The sequence below is a fragment of the Agrilus planipennis genome, unplaced genomic scaffold (assembly GCF_000699045.2).
Source record: "Agrilus planipennis isolate EAB-ADULT unplaced genomic scaffold, Apla_2.0 scaffold21, whole genome shotgun sequence".
NCBI classification, from domain to species: Eukaryota; Metazoa; Arthropoda; class Insecta; order Coleoptera; family Buprestidae; genus Agrilus; species Agrilus planipennis.
The window spans coordinates 932,066-949,149 of NW_020439030.1; the positions used below are offsets into that span (position 1 = coordinate 932,066).

At 30.4% G+C, this 17,084-nt stretch overlaps 5 protein-coding genes and 1 long non-coding RNA gene across 8 annotated transcripts in view; 4 read left to right on the plus strand and 2 right to left on the minus strand.

Annotated features, from left to right (window-relative positions):
- LOC108741351 (organic solute transporter alpha-like protein) overlaps positions 1 to 1,854 on the plus strand; it is a 16,775-nt gene extending 14,921 nt beyond the window's left edge. Inside the window, exons 4-5 of the mRNA XM_018476151.2 lie at positions 924 to 1,176; positions 1,445 to 1,854. Coding sequence (XP_018331653.1) covers positions 924 to 1,176; positions 1,445 to 1,689 — 498 coding nt within the window. The 3' untranslated portion in view covers positions 1,690 to 1,854. The remainder of the gene's footprint in view (positions 1 to 923; positions 1,177 to 1,444) is intronic.
- Positions 1,855 to 2,074: 220 nt separating this feature from the next.
- On the plus strand, positions 2,075 to 3,084 carry LOC108741123 (vacuolar-sorting protein SNF8). The gene has a single exon (XM_018475784.1). It carries the CDS (start codon positions 2,174 to 2,176, stop codon positions 2,927 to 2,929), a length of 756 nt encoding a protein of 251 aa, XP_018331286.1. The 5' UTR covers positions 2,075 to 2,173; the 3' UTR covers positions 2,930 to 3,084.
- Positions 3,085 to 3,108: 24 nt separating this feature from the next.
- Positions 3,109 to 6,123, minus strand: LOC108741112 (tropomyosin-1, isoforms 9A/A/B-like). Of its 2 annotated transcripts, XM_018475762.2 has the most exons (8): positions 5,738 to 6,120; positions 5,604 to 5,673; positions 5,357 to 5,536; positions 5,173 to 5,295; positions 4,731 to 5,118; positions 3,825 to 4,132; positions 3,507 to 3,775; positions 3,109 to 3,446 (listed from the first exon to the last, which is right to left on the minus strand). In XM_018475762.2, the coding sequence occupies exons 1-8, from the start codon at positions 5,767 to 5,769 to the stop codon at positions 3,122 to 3,124; spliced, it is 1,695 nt and encodes a 564-aa protein (XP_018331264.1). In that variant the 5' UTR covers positions 5,770 to 6,120; the 3' UTR covers positions 3,109 to 3,121. The 2 variants fall into 2 exon arrangements, with proteins under 2 accessions (XP_018331264.1, XP_018331271.1); XM_018475769.2 differs by lacking the exon at positions 3,109 to 3,446 and having other exon boundaries at positions 3,605 to 3,765; positions 5,738 to 6,123.
- LOC112905014 lies at positions 5,682 to 6,589 on the plus strand. The gene is made up of 3 exons (XR_003231502.1): positions 5,682 to 5,845; positions 6,141 to 6,443; positions 6,499 to 6,589. It is a non-coding gene; the product is annotated as an uncharacterized LOC112905014 (long non-coding RNA).
- Positions 6,590 to 6,713: 124 nt separating this feature from the next.
- LOC108741131 (histone deacetylase 11) lies at positions 6,714 to 8,412 on the plus strand. 2 transcript variants are annotated; one of them, XM_018475803.1, is made up of 6 exons: positions 6,718 to 6,803; positions 6,864 to 6,950; positions 7,007 to 7,217; positions 7,302 to 7,468; positions 7,996 to 8,104; positions 8,160 to 8,412. In XM_018475803.1, the coding sequence occupies exons 2-6, from the start codon at positions 6,946 to 6,948 to the stop codon at positions 8,328 to 8,330; spliced, it is 663 nt and encodes a 220-aa protein (XP_018331305.1). In that variant the 5' UTR covers positions 6,718 to 6,803; positions 6,864 to 6,945; the 3' UTR covers positions 8,331 to 8,412. The 2 variants fall into 2 exon arrangements, with proteins under 2 accessions (XP_018331299.1, XP_018331305.1); XM_018475797.2 differs by having other exon boundaries at positions 6,714 to 6,950.
- LOC108740442 (RIB43A-like with coiled-coils protein 2) lies at positions 8,329 to 13,963 on the minus strand. The gene is made up of 7 exons (XM_025976510.1): positions 13,841 to 13,963; positions 11,101 to 11,241; positions 10,803 to 10,966; positions 10,180 to 10,420; positions 9,331 to 9,558; positions 8,611 to 8,717; positions 8,329 to 8,551 (listed from the first exon to the last, which is right to left on the minus strand). Exons 1-7 carry the CDS (start codon positions 13,961 to 13,963, stop codon positions 8,410 to 8,412), a joined length of 1,146 nt encoding a protein of 381 aa, XP_025832295.1. The 3' UTR covers positions 8,329 to 8,409.
- Between the last annotated feature and the right edge of the window lie 3,121 nt (positions 13,964 to 17,084).

Genomic DNA, 17,084 nt, shown 5'->3' on the forward strand with positions numbered 1-17,084 from the left:
ATGAACAAACAAATACAATCTTGAATAATATTAACTAAGTATAATAATCCTTTTAAAAAGAAAATTTGAAAGCAGACATTCACAGCGACCTAAATAATACATAATAATATAATTTGTTATAGTGCTTTTATTAATATAATTAAACATTTACAATTTGCACAATATTTATTAACATCATTACCTAGTAATTTATCATAACAAATTACAAAGGTTTAAATTTTTAAGCATTTTATGAAAATGGTACAAGGAAAAAAGGAATTGTGAATCTAAAAATTGTTAAAATATTTAATAACGCGTTTATGTGGTGTAACAATGTGAATCTAGGACACGACATGTACATAGTAATTTTCTAAAGTCTAAAGGAAAAAAGAAGTGTAGGAAGATTTCTCTAAATTTTATTAACGGTCGTTATAATCTAGTTTATATAATCTAGTAATAAATAATCCTGGACTTGTAATAATCTTCTTTTCCGAAAGAGAAAAGTATTTACTTTTCCACATATCTATGCATAATGAAAGCAAAAATGGACGAATAGACTCGAGTTCATAATGCAGACGTCACGGAATTATAAATATGGCGGGCGTTAGCCGCCATAATGTTTCGATCTGCTATTACTGGTAACATATTGCAAAGTTTAAAGAGATGATTTAAGAATATTTTATTCTTACTTAGAAAGTTATTAAGGATGGCAATTATTATCTGAGAAGATCAGGTTTTTTTTTGTTTTAGTGTGTCTTCCTTTCTTCATCAAAATAAATGTGAAGATCGGCTCTCCATAGCTTTTTAAATTTTATAGTCTTTCGAAAAGAAATTTATTTTTATTTCTTTTATCTAGGCAGTTTGTAAATTAATTAATGTTTGGTTAATTGGTTAACTATTAAATATTTTGCAATACAATAGGTAGATAATTATTCAAATTTTAGAGTCTGTACCAAATAAATTACATGTACGTTCAACCAGTGGTGGTCGTCTCAATTTTGTTTGGAATATGGGGCATGACAATGACGATAACATTATTGAAAGACGTACTTAAAGATCACTCTCTGCAAGCTAAATTTCTTGTACTACAAATGGTTTTATTGTTCGCTAAATTGCAAGGACTCGCCACAAGGATTATAGTTTGGGCTGGACTTCTTCCATGTAAACCACCAATCACATCAGCAGTATATGGAAACTGTAAGTAAGATGTTACTGTACTTTACATTGTTTTGGTAAACAGTTAATTCTTTTATTCTAAAACGATTTAATGTTAAACAATATAATATGTAATTCATTCCTAACAAATTTACAATTTAATAGGTCTAGCAAATTTTGTAAGATGGACGAATTGATCCCTGCATATGTTGATTTGTTTTGTTTCCCTGAGATTGTTATAATTTTTTAACCAATAACTTCCCAAATGTCAGCCCCTAAAATTATTACTGCACAGTTTTATTATTTTAAGTGATACACAACACGCTAATGTTGTTGGAAATGGTACTGTTAAGTGTTATTGCCCGAAGATTGTACAAAAGGCCCCTTCCCGATTTAGACGCTACTCCATCTGTTACCTGCCCACCATCAACCGTTTGGACAACTAATCTTAAGGAAAAAGCCCTTCATTATTTTACACGTAAAGAAAAAAATAACAACGTTGTTAAAGAAATTAATCAACAAAAGGCTGTGGACCAAACAGAAAATGCTAGTTAATTGTTATTAATCAATAATTAATAGTAAGACTTTGAAATTATTTTTTATAAGTTATTTTTCCGTACTGTGTATTTATATGAATGTATTATGTTAAATTAGTCTACTAAAGTATTAATTTCATCAGTGTTAATTAAAATTGAACCCTAAATCACGACGAATGTAAATAAATGTTTGCGAATGTAAGAAATTGTTTAATATTTTTCCATTTAACCGCAATACGTCAAAAGCACCTTAAATTATTATAATAAATTCAATTAAATCAATAAAAATGTCAGGTAAATCTTTTATAAAGAATATTATTAATGAAATCTCATTTGCTGACGTCATGCTTTTCATAAGGTAGATTGGCTAAATAGGCAAAATCATTTTTGTGATGGAGAAGAAAACGAAGCAGTTAGAGTTGATGTAACCAAACTTTTAAATAAATAGCTATCGTTTTTAACAAGTAAATAATTAGATAATTTTTGGTTTATCTTTAGACGATATGAGACGAAGAGCTGGAATTGGAGCTATTAACAAACAAAAACTCGAACTAGAAAAATTTAAAGAGAAAGGAAATGAAATTCAAGAAGTACAACTTGAAGAAATGTCTAAACAACTCGAAGTTTTCAAAGTTAATTTAGAAGACTTTGCAGCCAAACACAAAAGTGAAATAAAGAAAAATCCTGAGTTTAGAAAACAATTTCAAGAAATGTGTGCATCAATTGGCGTAGATCCTTTAGCTTCCGGAAAGGGATTTTGGTCTGTCTTAGGAATAGGTGACTTCTATTATGAACTTGCTGTACAGATAGTGGAGGTATGTTTAGCAACTAGTTATAAGAATGGTGGCCTTATTAGTCTAGATGAATTACGCTCACGGCTTATTAAAGCAAGAGGGCAAAGTAAACATCATCAAGAAATTAGTCAAGATGATTTGCTAAGGGCAGCTCGTAAGTTAAGAGTGCTAGGTAAAGGATTTTCAGTGATATCAGTTGGCAAAGGCAAATATATGGTCCAGTCAATACCAGGAGAGTTAAGTATGGATCACACTGCAATATTACAACAAATGTCTGATGCTAATGAATCATTTACTTCTGTATCAATGTTAACAAGGAGACTAAAATGGGAAGAAGGAAGAGCACAGAAAGCACTAGACCATATGATAAAGGAAGGACTAGCATGGGTTGATTTACAAGATTCTTCTGAGAAATTATATTACTTTCCAAGTTTATTTACTGCTTGTGTTGATTCCACAAACTAATTAGCTGTTAAGCAAATGTGGTTTAACTTTTGTTGCAAATCGCAGTAGAGCTGTATGTTAATTTTGATAAGATTGTGGTTATTCAGTATCCTATCAAGATAATTTATTTGTTATAACGTCTAAATATTTTATTATATAAAAAATATTGCAATGAATGGCATTTTTTCTTAAAACAGTAAAAATGGTTGTATATCAAGTTTCAGTAGGAGCATCGGCTATTTCAGCAATGTTTTGAGCAACTCCACACATTTGGTCATAAAATTTCTTATATTCTTCCATGGTTGCATTAGCAATTAGCAGAGCTTGTTCTAAGTGATTGTTCGTTGCTTTTAAATGACGAATTTCCCTTTTCAACTCATTTATCCTTTCTTCGAACTTTCTAGTTGTTTCCTCTATTCCCTTTTGCCATTTTTTATTTATTTCTTGTTGCAGATCCAAATGTCTCCGTGTAATGTCCTGAATTTTTTCAAATTTGTCCTGCATTTCTTTCATTTCATTTAGTGTTTTTTGGTTTCTTCTAAAAACATATGTATGAGAATTAAATAATTACAGTATTTAAGGAGTTTTGTGTACTTACTGGTCCTTTACATGTAAGGATTTTTTATTTTCAACCGTAAGTTTGTCTATTTCAGTTGCTAGTTTTTCTAACTTTTCTGTTATAACCATTACATTATTTCTGTTCATTTCGAGTTCGTTTTGTAAGGATATCATTTTCTTTTGCATGGCCGTTTTTTCAATTTCTTTGCTCTTCATGTCATTATGATACATGTTTACCATTTGCTCCAGATCTGCTTTAACACTATCTCTTTCTGCAGCCAACTGAAGGCCCTTTTTTTCTGAAATAAGCTGAATATATAAAAAGTTGCGTCATTCTGTTTAAAAAGACTTTTCTTACCAATTTTTGGAAGGTTGCTTCCATATTTTTTTCTAGAATAAGTAGTCTTGAGGTATTTGTTTCATCAATGTAGGCATTTCCTTGTCTAATGCGTTTTACTTCTTCATGGAGAATTTCGCATTCGTTTTTAAATTTTTCTAGTTGAAGGGATTTTGTTGCTAATTCATCTTTTAGTGCCTTAATTTCTTCATTTGCTACTTTTCCCTTTTCTTCATACAACTTTTCGAGATCTTTTATTTGGTTTGCCATGTTCAGATCCATTTCCTTGCGACTTTGTTCAAAATATTGCGATAACTTTTCTACTTCGTCTGAAATTAATTATTAAAAAAGGAATTTATGTATTTAATTAATAAATAAAACTTTTTTACAGAGAAAACATTTATTCTTGTACGCCGTTTTGGATATCGATATATGTATTCCACCTAAAGAGTATTAAACGAAGTAAAACTTCTTTTTAGTGGATGTAAAATGATTGTTTTTCTTATTAGGGTTCCGTACCGAAATAAAACTGAGACCTTATAAGATCTCTTCGTTGTTTGTCTGTCTGTTCGTCAAAAATATTACTGATCATGAAAATCGGTGGGTGGGTTCTCTTCCTTGAGGTAGAATCTTCAAATTTGAATTGGAGAAAGATAAGTATGGTACAAGTTTAGAAAAAAATATGAAAATCACGAGTTTCAAATTTAATCCGTTTGTTTGTCAAAAGCATCACTGTGACCATCTAATCCCTTCTAGTTTAGTTAGGAACTTCAAATTTAGGTGGAAGAAAGATATTATCATACAAATTTATAAAAAGATCTATAAATGACGCATTTAAAAAAAAATTGTTTTTCAAAACTGATAATACTATTTTTGATAAGGTGCAGAACCCACGGCGCGCAAGTCAAATTCAAACTTTTTTATTACTTTTTGTTTGTGTTTCCCTTAATATAGCAGCATCTCTCTCAACTACAGCCCGCTCAGCCACAACAAGTGCTTCGTTCATTTTTATTTTTATTGCTGCTTCGTTTTTCTTATAGTTGTCTATTTGGCGTAATTTTTCATTCAACACTTGCGTGAAGCGTTCCTGTATTGAGTCTAATCCAATCTGTCGTTTTCGTAGTTCATTCATTTCACTTTTAAAATCGTCGATTTGCTGTTTCACGTTTTTATTTTCTTCAGACACAAGATATAACTCTTCATTTTTTGCCTTTAGCGCATCTGTATGTAATTGAATTGTTTCTTTTAATTTTTCTTGTAAATTTTGTAAATCTGAGTGCAAGCTTTGTAGTTCCTGATCATATTTTTCTTTTTCCTACGTGAATTGAAAAATCACTAACATTTACAGGTAAAAAAAATTAAAACTTACACATTTTAAGAAACGTTGCGAAACAAAGCCGTCGTTATCAGCTCTATAAATATTTAATTCTTGTTCCAAACAGTCTATAGTTTTCAACGATGACTGCCATAATTCTGTGATTGTCCGATTTTCCTAAAAAAAAACAAATATTTACTTATATAAACCTAAAATAAAAACCAGCTTATATTGTTACTTGTAATGTGGAGTCCAATTGACTTTTAAGACTGTTAATTATATTATTCTCAAACTGGTCTCTTTCTTTAAAGCTCTCAAGTAGTAAATTAGCTTTGCGCTCTTCTTGTAACTTAAGGGAGAGTTCTTTGTTTTGCTGTATGAAATGATTTAATTCTTCTTTAAGAGTGTGAACCTCTTCCTATATTAAAATTACATACATATGTAAATATAATAGGTACTTATTATTTTTTATTAATTTTTTTTACCTGATAAAACTGTATGTTTTGTGATAACGACTCAATCATTTCTTCATACTGATTAAACATTTCAGTACATCTTTTAAAACAAATTAAACAGGAATTTATAAGTACAAATTTATTACTAATTCTATTATTTTTACCTTAATATGTGTTCCTCTTCGTGGATTTCCATTTTTCGCTTATCTTTCTATTTCTAAATCTAATGTGCCCTTTTTACTTTAGTAAGAATGTTTTATCGTTAAACACAAGTAAGAAATATCATTTTTTTTGTTTGAATATTTACTTATTCGCTTATTTACCTAATTGTGCGACAATCTTTTGCAAGGTTTCATTTCTCATTGGTTCTGTTTGTATTCTACTTGTCACTAAGATACAAAATAAAAATATTTTTTTTTTAAATTATTACTTATATTTGTTTTAATAACGAAGCAGAAGTTTGAAATAATTTAAGGGTATTTATAATTTTACATTTTAAGCAAATTAAAATAAAAAGAGGCAATTACTTATATTACATTCTAAAATAATGTTTAAATAATTTTACAGCATAATGGTATGATATATTTACTGAGTATAAATGATTTATTATAAGAAAACAATTTATAGAAATATATATGAATTACTGGCTTTATTTGGTAATATATTTTTTAACTAACTCCTGTATATGATGGAGACCTTGGAACGGCCTTGCGAAGTTTCTGAAGTAACGTCAACTTTTGACGTTTGTGATCTTCAGGTTATGGTGAAAATTTTTTAAATAAATTCAAAATTACTTTTTAATAGAACAAAATAGTATTGATAGTAAGAACAAATTATCTGAGTTTATTATCATCATGTAAATACTATAGAGTAAGTTGAATGCTATAATTTGATAGCCTTTCAATGAAAAATTCTTTTTTTGTAGATCTAATTTATATATTCAAATTAAAAAAGATCAGTGTCCAATTATATATAGAAAAGAATATAATGTACGTTTTTTTGGTTTGGAAAGGTTGCATCCATTTGATGCAAGAAAGTGGGAAAATATTTTTAATGTATGTAAACTTACAAATTTTAAAAATTAATTGATTTAATGAGTTAAATACATTATATTTGTAGTACTTAAAAGAAGCGAGGATAATTACTGAAGAAACAGTAATTAAACCAAATGAAGCAACTAGGGAAGATTTGTTGGCAGTTCACTCAAAGAAATATTTAAAGCGTTTAAAGGTTAGAGAAGTTTGTTACTAAACATGTCCTGTGTCCTGTAATCAATTAATTGCAGTGCAGCTTTTATGTTGCTCAAGTAGCTGAAATACCTGCATTAATATTAGTGCCAAATTGTTTAATTCAGTCTTCTTATTTATGTCCAATGAGGTCTGTAAACTTTTTTATTGAAGTTTGTTACTTTTGTTAAAAGAAATATATTATAGATACCAGACAGGTGGATCAATATTAGCTGGAAAAGTAGCTCTTGAAAGAGGATGGGCAATTAATATTGGAGGAGGATTTCATCATTGTAGTTCTAAATCAGGAGGAGGATTCTGTCCATATGCTGATATTACGTTACTAATAACTTTTCTGTTCAATTATTACTCTCAAGTAGTAAGAACAGCAATGATTGTTGATTTAGATGCTCATCAGGTACAATGTAATGAAGACAGTAGTTTATTTTTAGATTGGAACAGTTTTTCATTATTTTTATTTCTTATGAATATCTTGTTTAAGGGTAATGGTTATGAAAGGGATTTCAAAGACAATGAAAAGGTTTATATATTGGACGTTTATAACGAAGGGATATATCCGTTTGACAAAGAAGCTAAAGAAAGTATAAGATTAAAAGTAGAACTTCAACATCATACGAAAGATGCTGAATATCTCCGAGAAGTAAAAAGGTATATTTTGGTACCTATTCTACTCTTTCTTTTTTTTTTAATAAATGAAGTTTTCAAAGGAGACTACTGAGATTTGCCTATTAACAGGAAATGAGTGAAAAATTACACACAAACACAATTAGCATATGTTTAGAGTTTCCAAAGCATTAAAGGGTTCTATTGTCAGTGTACTCAAGGTGCTCATGCCTCTTCATTGATATGATGCCTTGAATAAATTACTTTGCTTCATTATAGTTCACATACTAATTAATCTAAAACCATTAGTAGTTCCAAGATTGTAACTTATTTTCAACCAGTTTTTATTAAATAAGTCGTCAGTAAATGTTCCCATAGATCCTATTTTAACCAAGTTACTAATATCCTATGAAACTCGAAATATGGACTTAAGAATCAGTTTAAAGTGGTGGTATTTATTCACCTATAGGGCACTTCGTACAGGGATTTCGGTATTTTATTTTTTAGTTTTTATATTTTATTACCTTAAGGTAGTCATGGAATACTCTTCTTATCCTTTTATTTTATTATAGGGGCTTGCGAATTGCTTTAAGTGAATTTCAACCTGATATAATAGTTTATAATGCAGGGACAGATATCTTAGAAGGGGATCCTTTAGGAGGACTTTCCGTATCAGAAATGGTAAAATAAATAAAACTCCTGATTTCACTTTCATTTTTGTAATATTTTATCTTAGGGTATAATTCAAAGAGACACATTAGTGTTTAATTTTGCGCGACACAATAAAATTCCTATTGTAATGCTAACCAGTGGTGGATACCAGAAGAGAACTGCGAAAATAATTGCCAATTCAATAATAAATTTGAAAGAAAAGGGTTTAATAAACGTCCCCTTTGAAAAATATTGAATCTAATATATAATATTTTTGTAATTTTTAATGTGGAAGACCTGTATTGATGTTGTTTTAGTAAAGTTAATTATTTGTTTTATCTCGTTCCTGAATTAAATTGTTCGTAGAAAGCAGCCGTAGGTTTGTTTGTGTATACAATTTTTTCAAGAAAATCTATATGATTTTTATGTTCGATACTCATCTCTTTATTTTCTTCGGCTATTTGCTTCTTTTGTTCTCTGAAATGAAACATTATAATGATGAAAATGTTTCAACATCAGCTTAATTATTTAGTTACCTAAGTTTCTTTTTCTCCTCTCTGTCCAAAAGTGCTACTTTTCGTTGCATTTCAATAGTATATCTATCCCATTCTTCATCGAATTTCTTCTTTTCTTCTTTACGTTTCTAAAATTCAAATTTTTAGAATAAAGTTAAAAAAGAGCGTATTTAATTTACAGCGCGTATATTAATTACACTAAATTGTTTAAATATAATACGAGCATAAAAAGGATAAGTTTGTAGTAAAATTTATCTATTTTTAAAGATTTTTACTCGTAATTCATAATAGATAGTGTTTAATAAACTTTCAATGCAAATGTACATGTATTTATACCTTGTTATTATGGAGGTTATTTCAAATTTAAATGAGTGTTCAAATTATTAGTTATTTACAGACATAGCGCGCCATCTATGTTAGTGGTGCGGATAACATTGACAATGTTGATGCATTCGGTCCTAAGTTTATAGTTATGATTATAAATCAGGGTGGTTTTTAGCCTATAATTTGTCAATAAAGTAGTTATTTGCATATAGTATAATAATTTGATCGTAAAATAGAGCCTATTTTAATACATTTAAAATAACAGCAATTATTCAAGAAGTCAGTCGTGTACAAGAGATGGCGGACTTGGTCCTAAAATATAAATTTAATTCAAAAAAATTAAAATAAATAAACGAAGTACCGTTCATGCACAAACGAGTGAAGAATTCAACAAGATATTATTGTATATATTCGTACCTTACTTTCTTCTATTTGAGCCATTTGTTCAGCTTTTATTTGTCTAGCAATCTCATGTTTTTCTCCTCTATACATAAAACCGACTTTTCGTCCTGCTCCCAAATTGCTTTCTGCGGAATCTCTGCTTTCCGACATCATATCACTAGTCATTGTGTTGTAAATTTCGGCCAAATTATCTTCCAACTCTTGACGCTTTTTCTCTCGGTCACGGCATTCTTTTTCATCTGACTAAACAGTTTCCAAAGTAAAATGAGACTAAGTTGTTATTTGAATATCATCATTTCATTATTGCAAGATGACGCATCGTTTGGTAATTGTTTCTTTAATTAGATTCTGATTAACGTTTGATTTAGACAAATGATCTTTCTAAAAATTAATACAATCTAATCACTGTTACTTGCGGTCCCTATAACTAGAATTTTAAGGTACAAATAAAATTTTTCTGGCATTTAATTTAGGTTGACATGTATAGAAACTTCAGCTATTTTCGATAAAAAAATATTGCAATACTTAAAAACTGGAAAGTGGAGTTGAAAGGATGGACATGGGTTAAAAAAATCAAAGTGCCTGCTTTATCAGTTATTACGAATTAAGAATATTGTCGACAACGAGACATCAAAACCTAATTAATAATTATGTCAAAAACTCATGATACACTATGCTGCATTTTATTATACGTTGTTGGGATGTTTTAGGATTATGTATTTTTTTATTTAATTTACGTGGGAGTGTTTGAATTAATTTTGAGGTTCGACTTCAAATTATTCAATTGTACTTTTATGTAGTTACAATCAATGAAAATATGAAACAAAAGAAATAAAACTCAAATAGGAATAAACCAAATGTTACCAGTGCTTTATTAAACCTGGCCGTAGCTATTTGAAGTTTTCTCCGGCAGTCCTTCTCTAAACAGTCCAGTTGAACGGCTCTTTTGTCCCTTGCTGCTAATGCCTCCAAATACGCCTTTTCCGCAACTTTTCTTTCGTTTTCCGCAGTTTCTCGTTCCAGCATTTGTTGCCTTAACCAGGTTTGAAGCTGCTCTTTCATTATTTTATTTCTTTCGGCACCAGTAACATCTTCACCTTCGAATCTAAAAATGAAATAAATTTTAATTGTCATGCATACACTTTTTATCAGTCTGCAATCTAAGGAATTAAAATTAATTTTACAATTTTTGTTTGTATGAGGATATGTTAGCCCCCTAAGAAACCCCATTCTTATTCTGCCCAAAAATTCGAATTAATTTAATGCCTCTGCTTATTTAAACAATTCCAAGTTGGGCTGGTGCTTTGACGAGAAGAATTTAAAATGACAAGATACGTATAACTCAGACGTAGTATGCTTTAACTGTCTTCTACTAACTGTTTTTTACAACTACTTTTAATTTAATATTTAAACGTAAAAATATAAACAAATCACTTGTTGTAAGTGTAAATCATGGTGAAGATTAAACATTATTTATTTGTTCTTACTTTTGTACTGACGACGCTCCTAGTCTTGGATCACTGTCGTGGATTCTAGCAGGCAGAGTGTTTCGTAAAAAATGCGGATCATTGAGATCATATTCCCGTCGATCTTCAAACTTTTGGAAGTTTTTGCGAAACTCAAGAATTTCTTCTTGAACTCTATGTCGTTCCTGAAAATAGGCAATTTTTTTGTTTACGAATAAAAATAAATTACCTACTGCTTATAATATTCATTTAGTGTTGTGGTCGGCTTTTCTAACATTACAACAACGGCGTAATTAAGAATAGGCACATCATAAAATACCTGCTTTTCTTTTTTCTCCATCGCAAGCGCAATTTCGTCGTACTTTTTCATCTGATTCGCAAAGGCAAGTTCCAATTTTTTTTCTTCCTCTTTTTGCTTCTTCTTCTCCTCTAATTGCTTATCGAGTGCTTCTTTATCGATCTATTATGTAGTATTAGTATTACATATACATTAGTGATGTATTGGATAATTATTTTGCAGGGTACCGAATAACCGAGTACCCGGCAAAACCATTACGTTCTGACGATCTTTGTATTAAATACCACCCTTACCAACGTCCCAAACTAATATTTAGCTTTTGTACAAAAAGTTGTTTGAATGCTTACTAAACCAATGAAATTTTAATTGTTGGTTGCCGGATTTTCAACCAGATGTTTGAGTTAAATACGAAATGTGAAACGTGAACGAAAAGAAAATTTTAGAAACGTTTGATGAGATGTGATGCTGTAGGAGGATGTTGAAAACACCGTGGATAGATGGGTTTATAGAGTTAGAAACCAGAGGGCTTTATGAAAGTCAAGAAGGACTTGTTAGAGACACATTAGAAGCGAAAGCAGGAGTAAAGAGGGGTAGAGGTAGACACGGGCTGAAGATGATGTTGATGATAAATGCTGATAAGTACAATGTTGAAATTCATTCGCGAATAGTTCCATATCAAAAAGGTACCAAGGAACCTTTACCGTAATACACTAGGCATCAGTCACTCAATCTGTCTATATTATTTTTCTTAATCACTACGTATACCTAATATATGTTGTTATTGACTTAACCTTCCTGAAATTATACAACATGCTCGCCGCATTTTTCTTTCAGATACTTTTTTTAAAAATATATTTAAGCTTATTAGAAGAACAGTATAAAATGGAGGTCGAAATTTAACTATACAATATCGGGAACAAATAGAGTTTTAATGAAAAGGGTTTTACTTCGCTGTTTGCATATTACAACAAAAATAAAATGATTGACATTTATTAGTCCCAAAAGATACGTAAAGTATGGAACACTCGGCGAAAGTTGAACTTGTTCGGTCTTGTTTGAAACACATGTTAAAATCCATTGAATTTATTTAATTTGACCGCTTAATAAACATTTAAAACGGATAGCTCCTTAGGTAACTTTTTAAAAAACAATGAAGCTGACGCAAATAAGATTCTAACGTAAATTGTCTCACTTGTGATACATTTTATGTAGGTCAAACAAACGGACACTTTAGGGATACAGTTGAAGAGCACTAAAAAGGTTTGGATTTAGAACCAATACCTTGACATTTAAACATCATTTAATGGAAAATTCATGTGGGATGATAATGGATTTAAAATTTTGAATTAAATTTGTATAAGGGTATGCGGTTGAAATTCAATACAGTTCGGTTGTTACAGTCGCAAACATTTTAAAAATTTTATACATCAAACGGCGCTATTGACAAAACAGTAATGTATGAAAATAAATAAAATATAAAAATAAAAACAAAAAGAAAAAGTAGAGAAAGAGCGAATATAAAGATAGGAGACAAAAAATTAGAAGAAGTGGCTGATTTTCGGTATCTAGGAATAGATAAATCAGGACGGAAGGAGTAGTAGGAATATAAAGCAGAGGATAGCGTAGGTTCAAATAGCTTTCAATAGAAAGAAGTCATTTCTATACTCGCGAACGATTAATATAGGAATTCAAAAAAGATTGTCAAAGGTGTATGTTTGGAGCGCGGCACTGTACGGATGTGAAACATGGACGATAAGCACTGCGCAAAAGAAACGGTTATAAGCTTTCGAAATGTGGTGTTACCGGCGAATGATGAGGATACCGTGGATAGAGAAGGTTAGAAATGAAGAGATATTAGAAAGAATAGAAGAACGGAGAAGTCTATGGAAGCCAATAAGAAATAGGCGACATAGGATGGTAGGACACCTTCTCAGACATGATGGTTCAGCCAGAGACATATTAGAGGCAGGAACGGGTTCTAGAACGAGTAGAGGTAGACCTAGATTAGATTATTGTTCTCAAATAGTTAAGGAAGTGGGATGTTCTAGTTTTAGTGAAATGCGAAGATTAGCTCAGGATAGGAAAGGATGGAAGAGCGTGTCCAACCAGTCTTAGGACTAGCAATCTTATGATGACATCAAACAGAAATAAGCAAAATTAAATTTATTAGAAAATTTGGAAACAAACGAATTAGGTTTAATTATTGATGTTAACCATTCTTCTCTTTCAAACACTTACAATTAATACTTCAACTAGTTACGGCAGTATGCCACCATCTAACTAACTGAAGTATTTTAAACGTTTGAAGTACCTTTCAGCAGATGGTGACATGCTGCTCTAATTTGTGCCAATAAGGTCGAAATCGCGACCCACTGATCAGATGCTTAATCGCTCTTATTTAGTATTCCCTTAGAAAATGTTTAGCATATTCCCCCGACCCTCTATTAAAATAAAGTGTAAAATAATAAAAGAAATAGATTCTTCGAAAGTAAATTATTATTTACCGCCCCCAAGAACAGTGTGGCGAAACAAAAGCATTTTGTAACTTGAACGTGCTGTTTGTTTTTGTCGTTATTATTTGTTTTTCTTTTTTTAATTTAAAAATAGGTATTACAGTAATCAGTGAAATGCATGGATTGATGAGATACTAAAACTGTAATCTTTATTTAAGAGAAAATAGGGCATAATCAAGGTAATGTGCTTTAAATGAATTACAAATGTGTGTTTTATTTTCGGATTTGTAATCTTTTTTTATACTTACCCCCATGGTTCTAAATTTCGGGTTGAATATCCGTTTTTTTCTTTCTTCTTCGAAAGCTTTTCGTTTTTCGAGTGCTGCCGCCTCGCGACGATCTTTATCGGTCATTAACTCAAACTTCAACATTTTCTTGTATATTTAAATTTACTTCCAATAGCAATTAATAAAATGTGTAAAATGTAAAATAGTATTAACCCAACGAAAATGTCAGTTCATTAGCTGTCAACTATTCGTAACATAGGAAACGTATGTTTGGTCGAATTCAGTAAACACGAAAAAACATTTAGGCATCTTTGAAGCTTACTGTGCTTTTAATTTGGCTTCCTTTTGTGAAACGGTTATTTTAAAAATTAATCTTAAATCAGATTTCTTATATACTAGCTCCTTAATTTGTTTAGCTAAACTCAGTTATTAAAAATAAAGATTACATAGCGCAGAAATAGAGACAGATATAAAATATAAAACTAATAGCGTAAGGCCCAGTCCAGCAAAAATGAAAAACTGTGCTGTGCTGTGCTTAAGAATGGTTAACTTAAAAATTTAAAAAAGATTATTAAAAGTTTATCAATAATTAACAATTAGAAATAGTTTTGTTTGGACGTAGTTACGGGGTCAAAAAAAGATTTTAACAAAAATGGTCCGGAATGATATGGTGCCTAAAATAATTGATTTTATCTGGAAAATTGTTAGAGATAAATATTTAAAACCATAAATCAGTAGAAAGGGCTATTAATTTCGCATCAAACGGTATGTTTTAATATGGGTCAATCTATTAAAAAAAAAAAATCGTCTTATAAGATTGTCAAAAGTAGGTTTCGATATTTCCGGCTCCGAATAACGTATACTGTACGCTTCAAGAAGTTAGAGATGCGGAGCTCATTTCTCCACCGATCATCGAGCGAGTACTAGACAAAAGTGTACAGTACCATTTGCAAAATTATTTAAACTGCCTCGTTAAAATTTAAGAATATGCTTTATTTAGAGGCATATTTAACCAAAAATAATAACAAGTGAATTAACTATTACTACTACACACCTATAAAACTTCTGCTTTGTTNTACACACCTATAAAACTTTTGCTTTGTTTTCTATTGTTAATTTATATACATTTTTGTTTTAAGAAATTGCTAAACATTTTCGTCTAGTACTGTACAGTTCTAGCCGATCTCCTAAGACCGCCCATCGAGGTCTCTGCTCGTTCAAGCTTGTTCCAACTATTTCTGTCTTGCTTATGCCTAGTGTGTATTCCCTCTATCTTCGCGCAGATTTCTTCAAGGTCACAATTCTAACAAATTGAAATGGACGGTACATTTAGTAATAGTTTTATTTGGGCGTAGTTACGGAGTCAAATATAGTCTTTAACAAACATTGTTTACATTTTGAATTGGACATGAAGTCTGACCTCACGTCGGAGAAGAAATTTTGGAATCACAATAGTGAAAAGCTTAGAAAAGAAAAAAAAATTATAAGAAAGATTACTACTCGCATACTTGTATCTTAATTCGCATTTATATCTTAAATCAATTAAATACGCCTGTGAAGAGAAAAAATTCATTTATTTTTCAGATTTTAGGTAACAAATAAATACATATCTTTTGCAAAATGTACAGAGACATTTTTACATAGTATCTGTAGTTTTTAAATACTTCAATTTAGAAATGGTTGCTGTTTTTTTTGTCAAGATACACCTAAGACCAAGAATGAGAACTTGATATACTGATAATACTTACGAAGATTGATAAAAATATAAACCGACGGGAAGATTTTCTCGTTCATATATTTTAATGAATGCTCTTGCTATTTCTGCTATAAATAGACACACTCATTACGGATCCAGGTAGATTTTATTGTAAATTTAGAATGAATTCAAATATGTTTCGACTAAATCCAATAAAATGTCATTGGACTTAAGTGTATCTATTAATTAAAGTTAAATGTGAAAGAAATGCATTATTAACTAGTTATATTTGGTCGATTGATTGCAAATACAATTACTATTATTAAAGTCAACACCTTTTTCACTTATCTATTCAGATAAAAATATGTAGATGCTGTTTTATGCAAGCAGTGTTTCGTACAATCAAGAAAACTTAATTCATATGTCTTCTTTAATCGATGTTTTTCTTTAAAATACATAGCTGTAATACTACACTAATAACGTGCTAGTTTACGAATAGAAAGAAGTCGGTATTTTCGGATTTATTGCATCTTATTACACTTAACATTATTAGCAAACGTAATTTCACAACCGTTTGAAAAGCGTTCAAGCTAGATTTTTTTTTTGAATTAACGTTTTTGTACCCTTTTCAATATGGGCCGCAAGATGAGACAATAGGCAAAATATGACAATTTTCAAAATATGATCTTGTTATCTAAAATTCGAATCTTGCCTTGTTATCGTATTATTTTTGTATAAGTGATCCTGATATTGCATTTATTTATTTTTAATCTTGGTTTAAGATCTTGATCCCGTCTGTGAATAAGTATCTAAAGCGTCAATAGTTTGGTTAAATTAATGTAGGCCGGCCGAACTTTTATTTAGTCTAAAATGACAATAAATGTGTACTAATCAATATTTAGAAATAGTTTTGTTTGGACGTAGTTACGGGGTCAAAAAAAGATTTTAACAAAAATGGTCCGGAATGATATGGTGCCTAAAATAATTGATTTTATCTGGAAAATTGTTAGAGATAAATATTTAAAACCATAAATCAGTAGAAAGGGCTATTAATTTCGCATCAAACGGTATGTTTTAATATGGGTCAATCTATTAAAAAAAAAAAATCGTCTTATAAGATTGTCAAAAGTAGGTTTCGATATTTCCGGCTCCGAATAACGTATACTGTACGCTTCAAGAAGTTAGAGATGCGGAGCTCATTTCTCCACCGATCATCGAGCGAGTACTAGACAAAAGTGTACAGTACCATTTGCAAAATTATTTAAACTGCCTCGTTAAAATTTAAGAATATGCTTTATTTAGAGGCATATTTAACCAAAAATAATAACAAGTGAATTAACTATTACTACTACACACCTATAAAACTTCTGCTTTGTTTTCTATTGTTAATTTATATACATTTTTGTTTTAAGAAATTGCTAAACATTTTCGTCTAGTACTGTACAGTTCTAGCCGATCTCCTAAGACCGCCCATCGAGGTCTCTGCTCGTTCAAGCTTGTTCCAACTATTTCTGTCTTGCTTACGCCTAGTGTGTATTCTTTCTATCTTCGCGCAGATTTCTTCAAGGT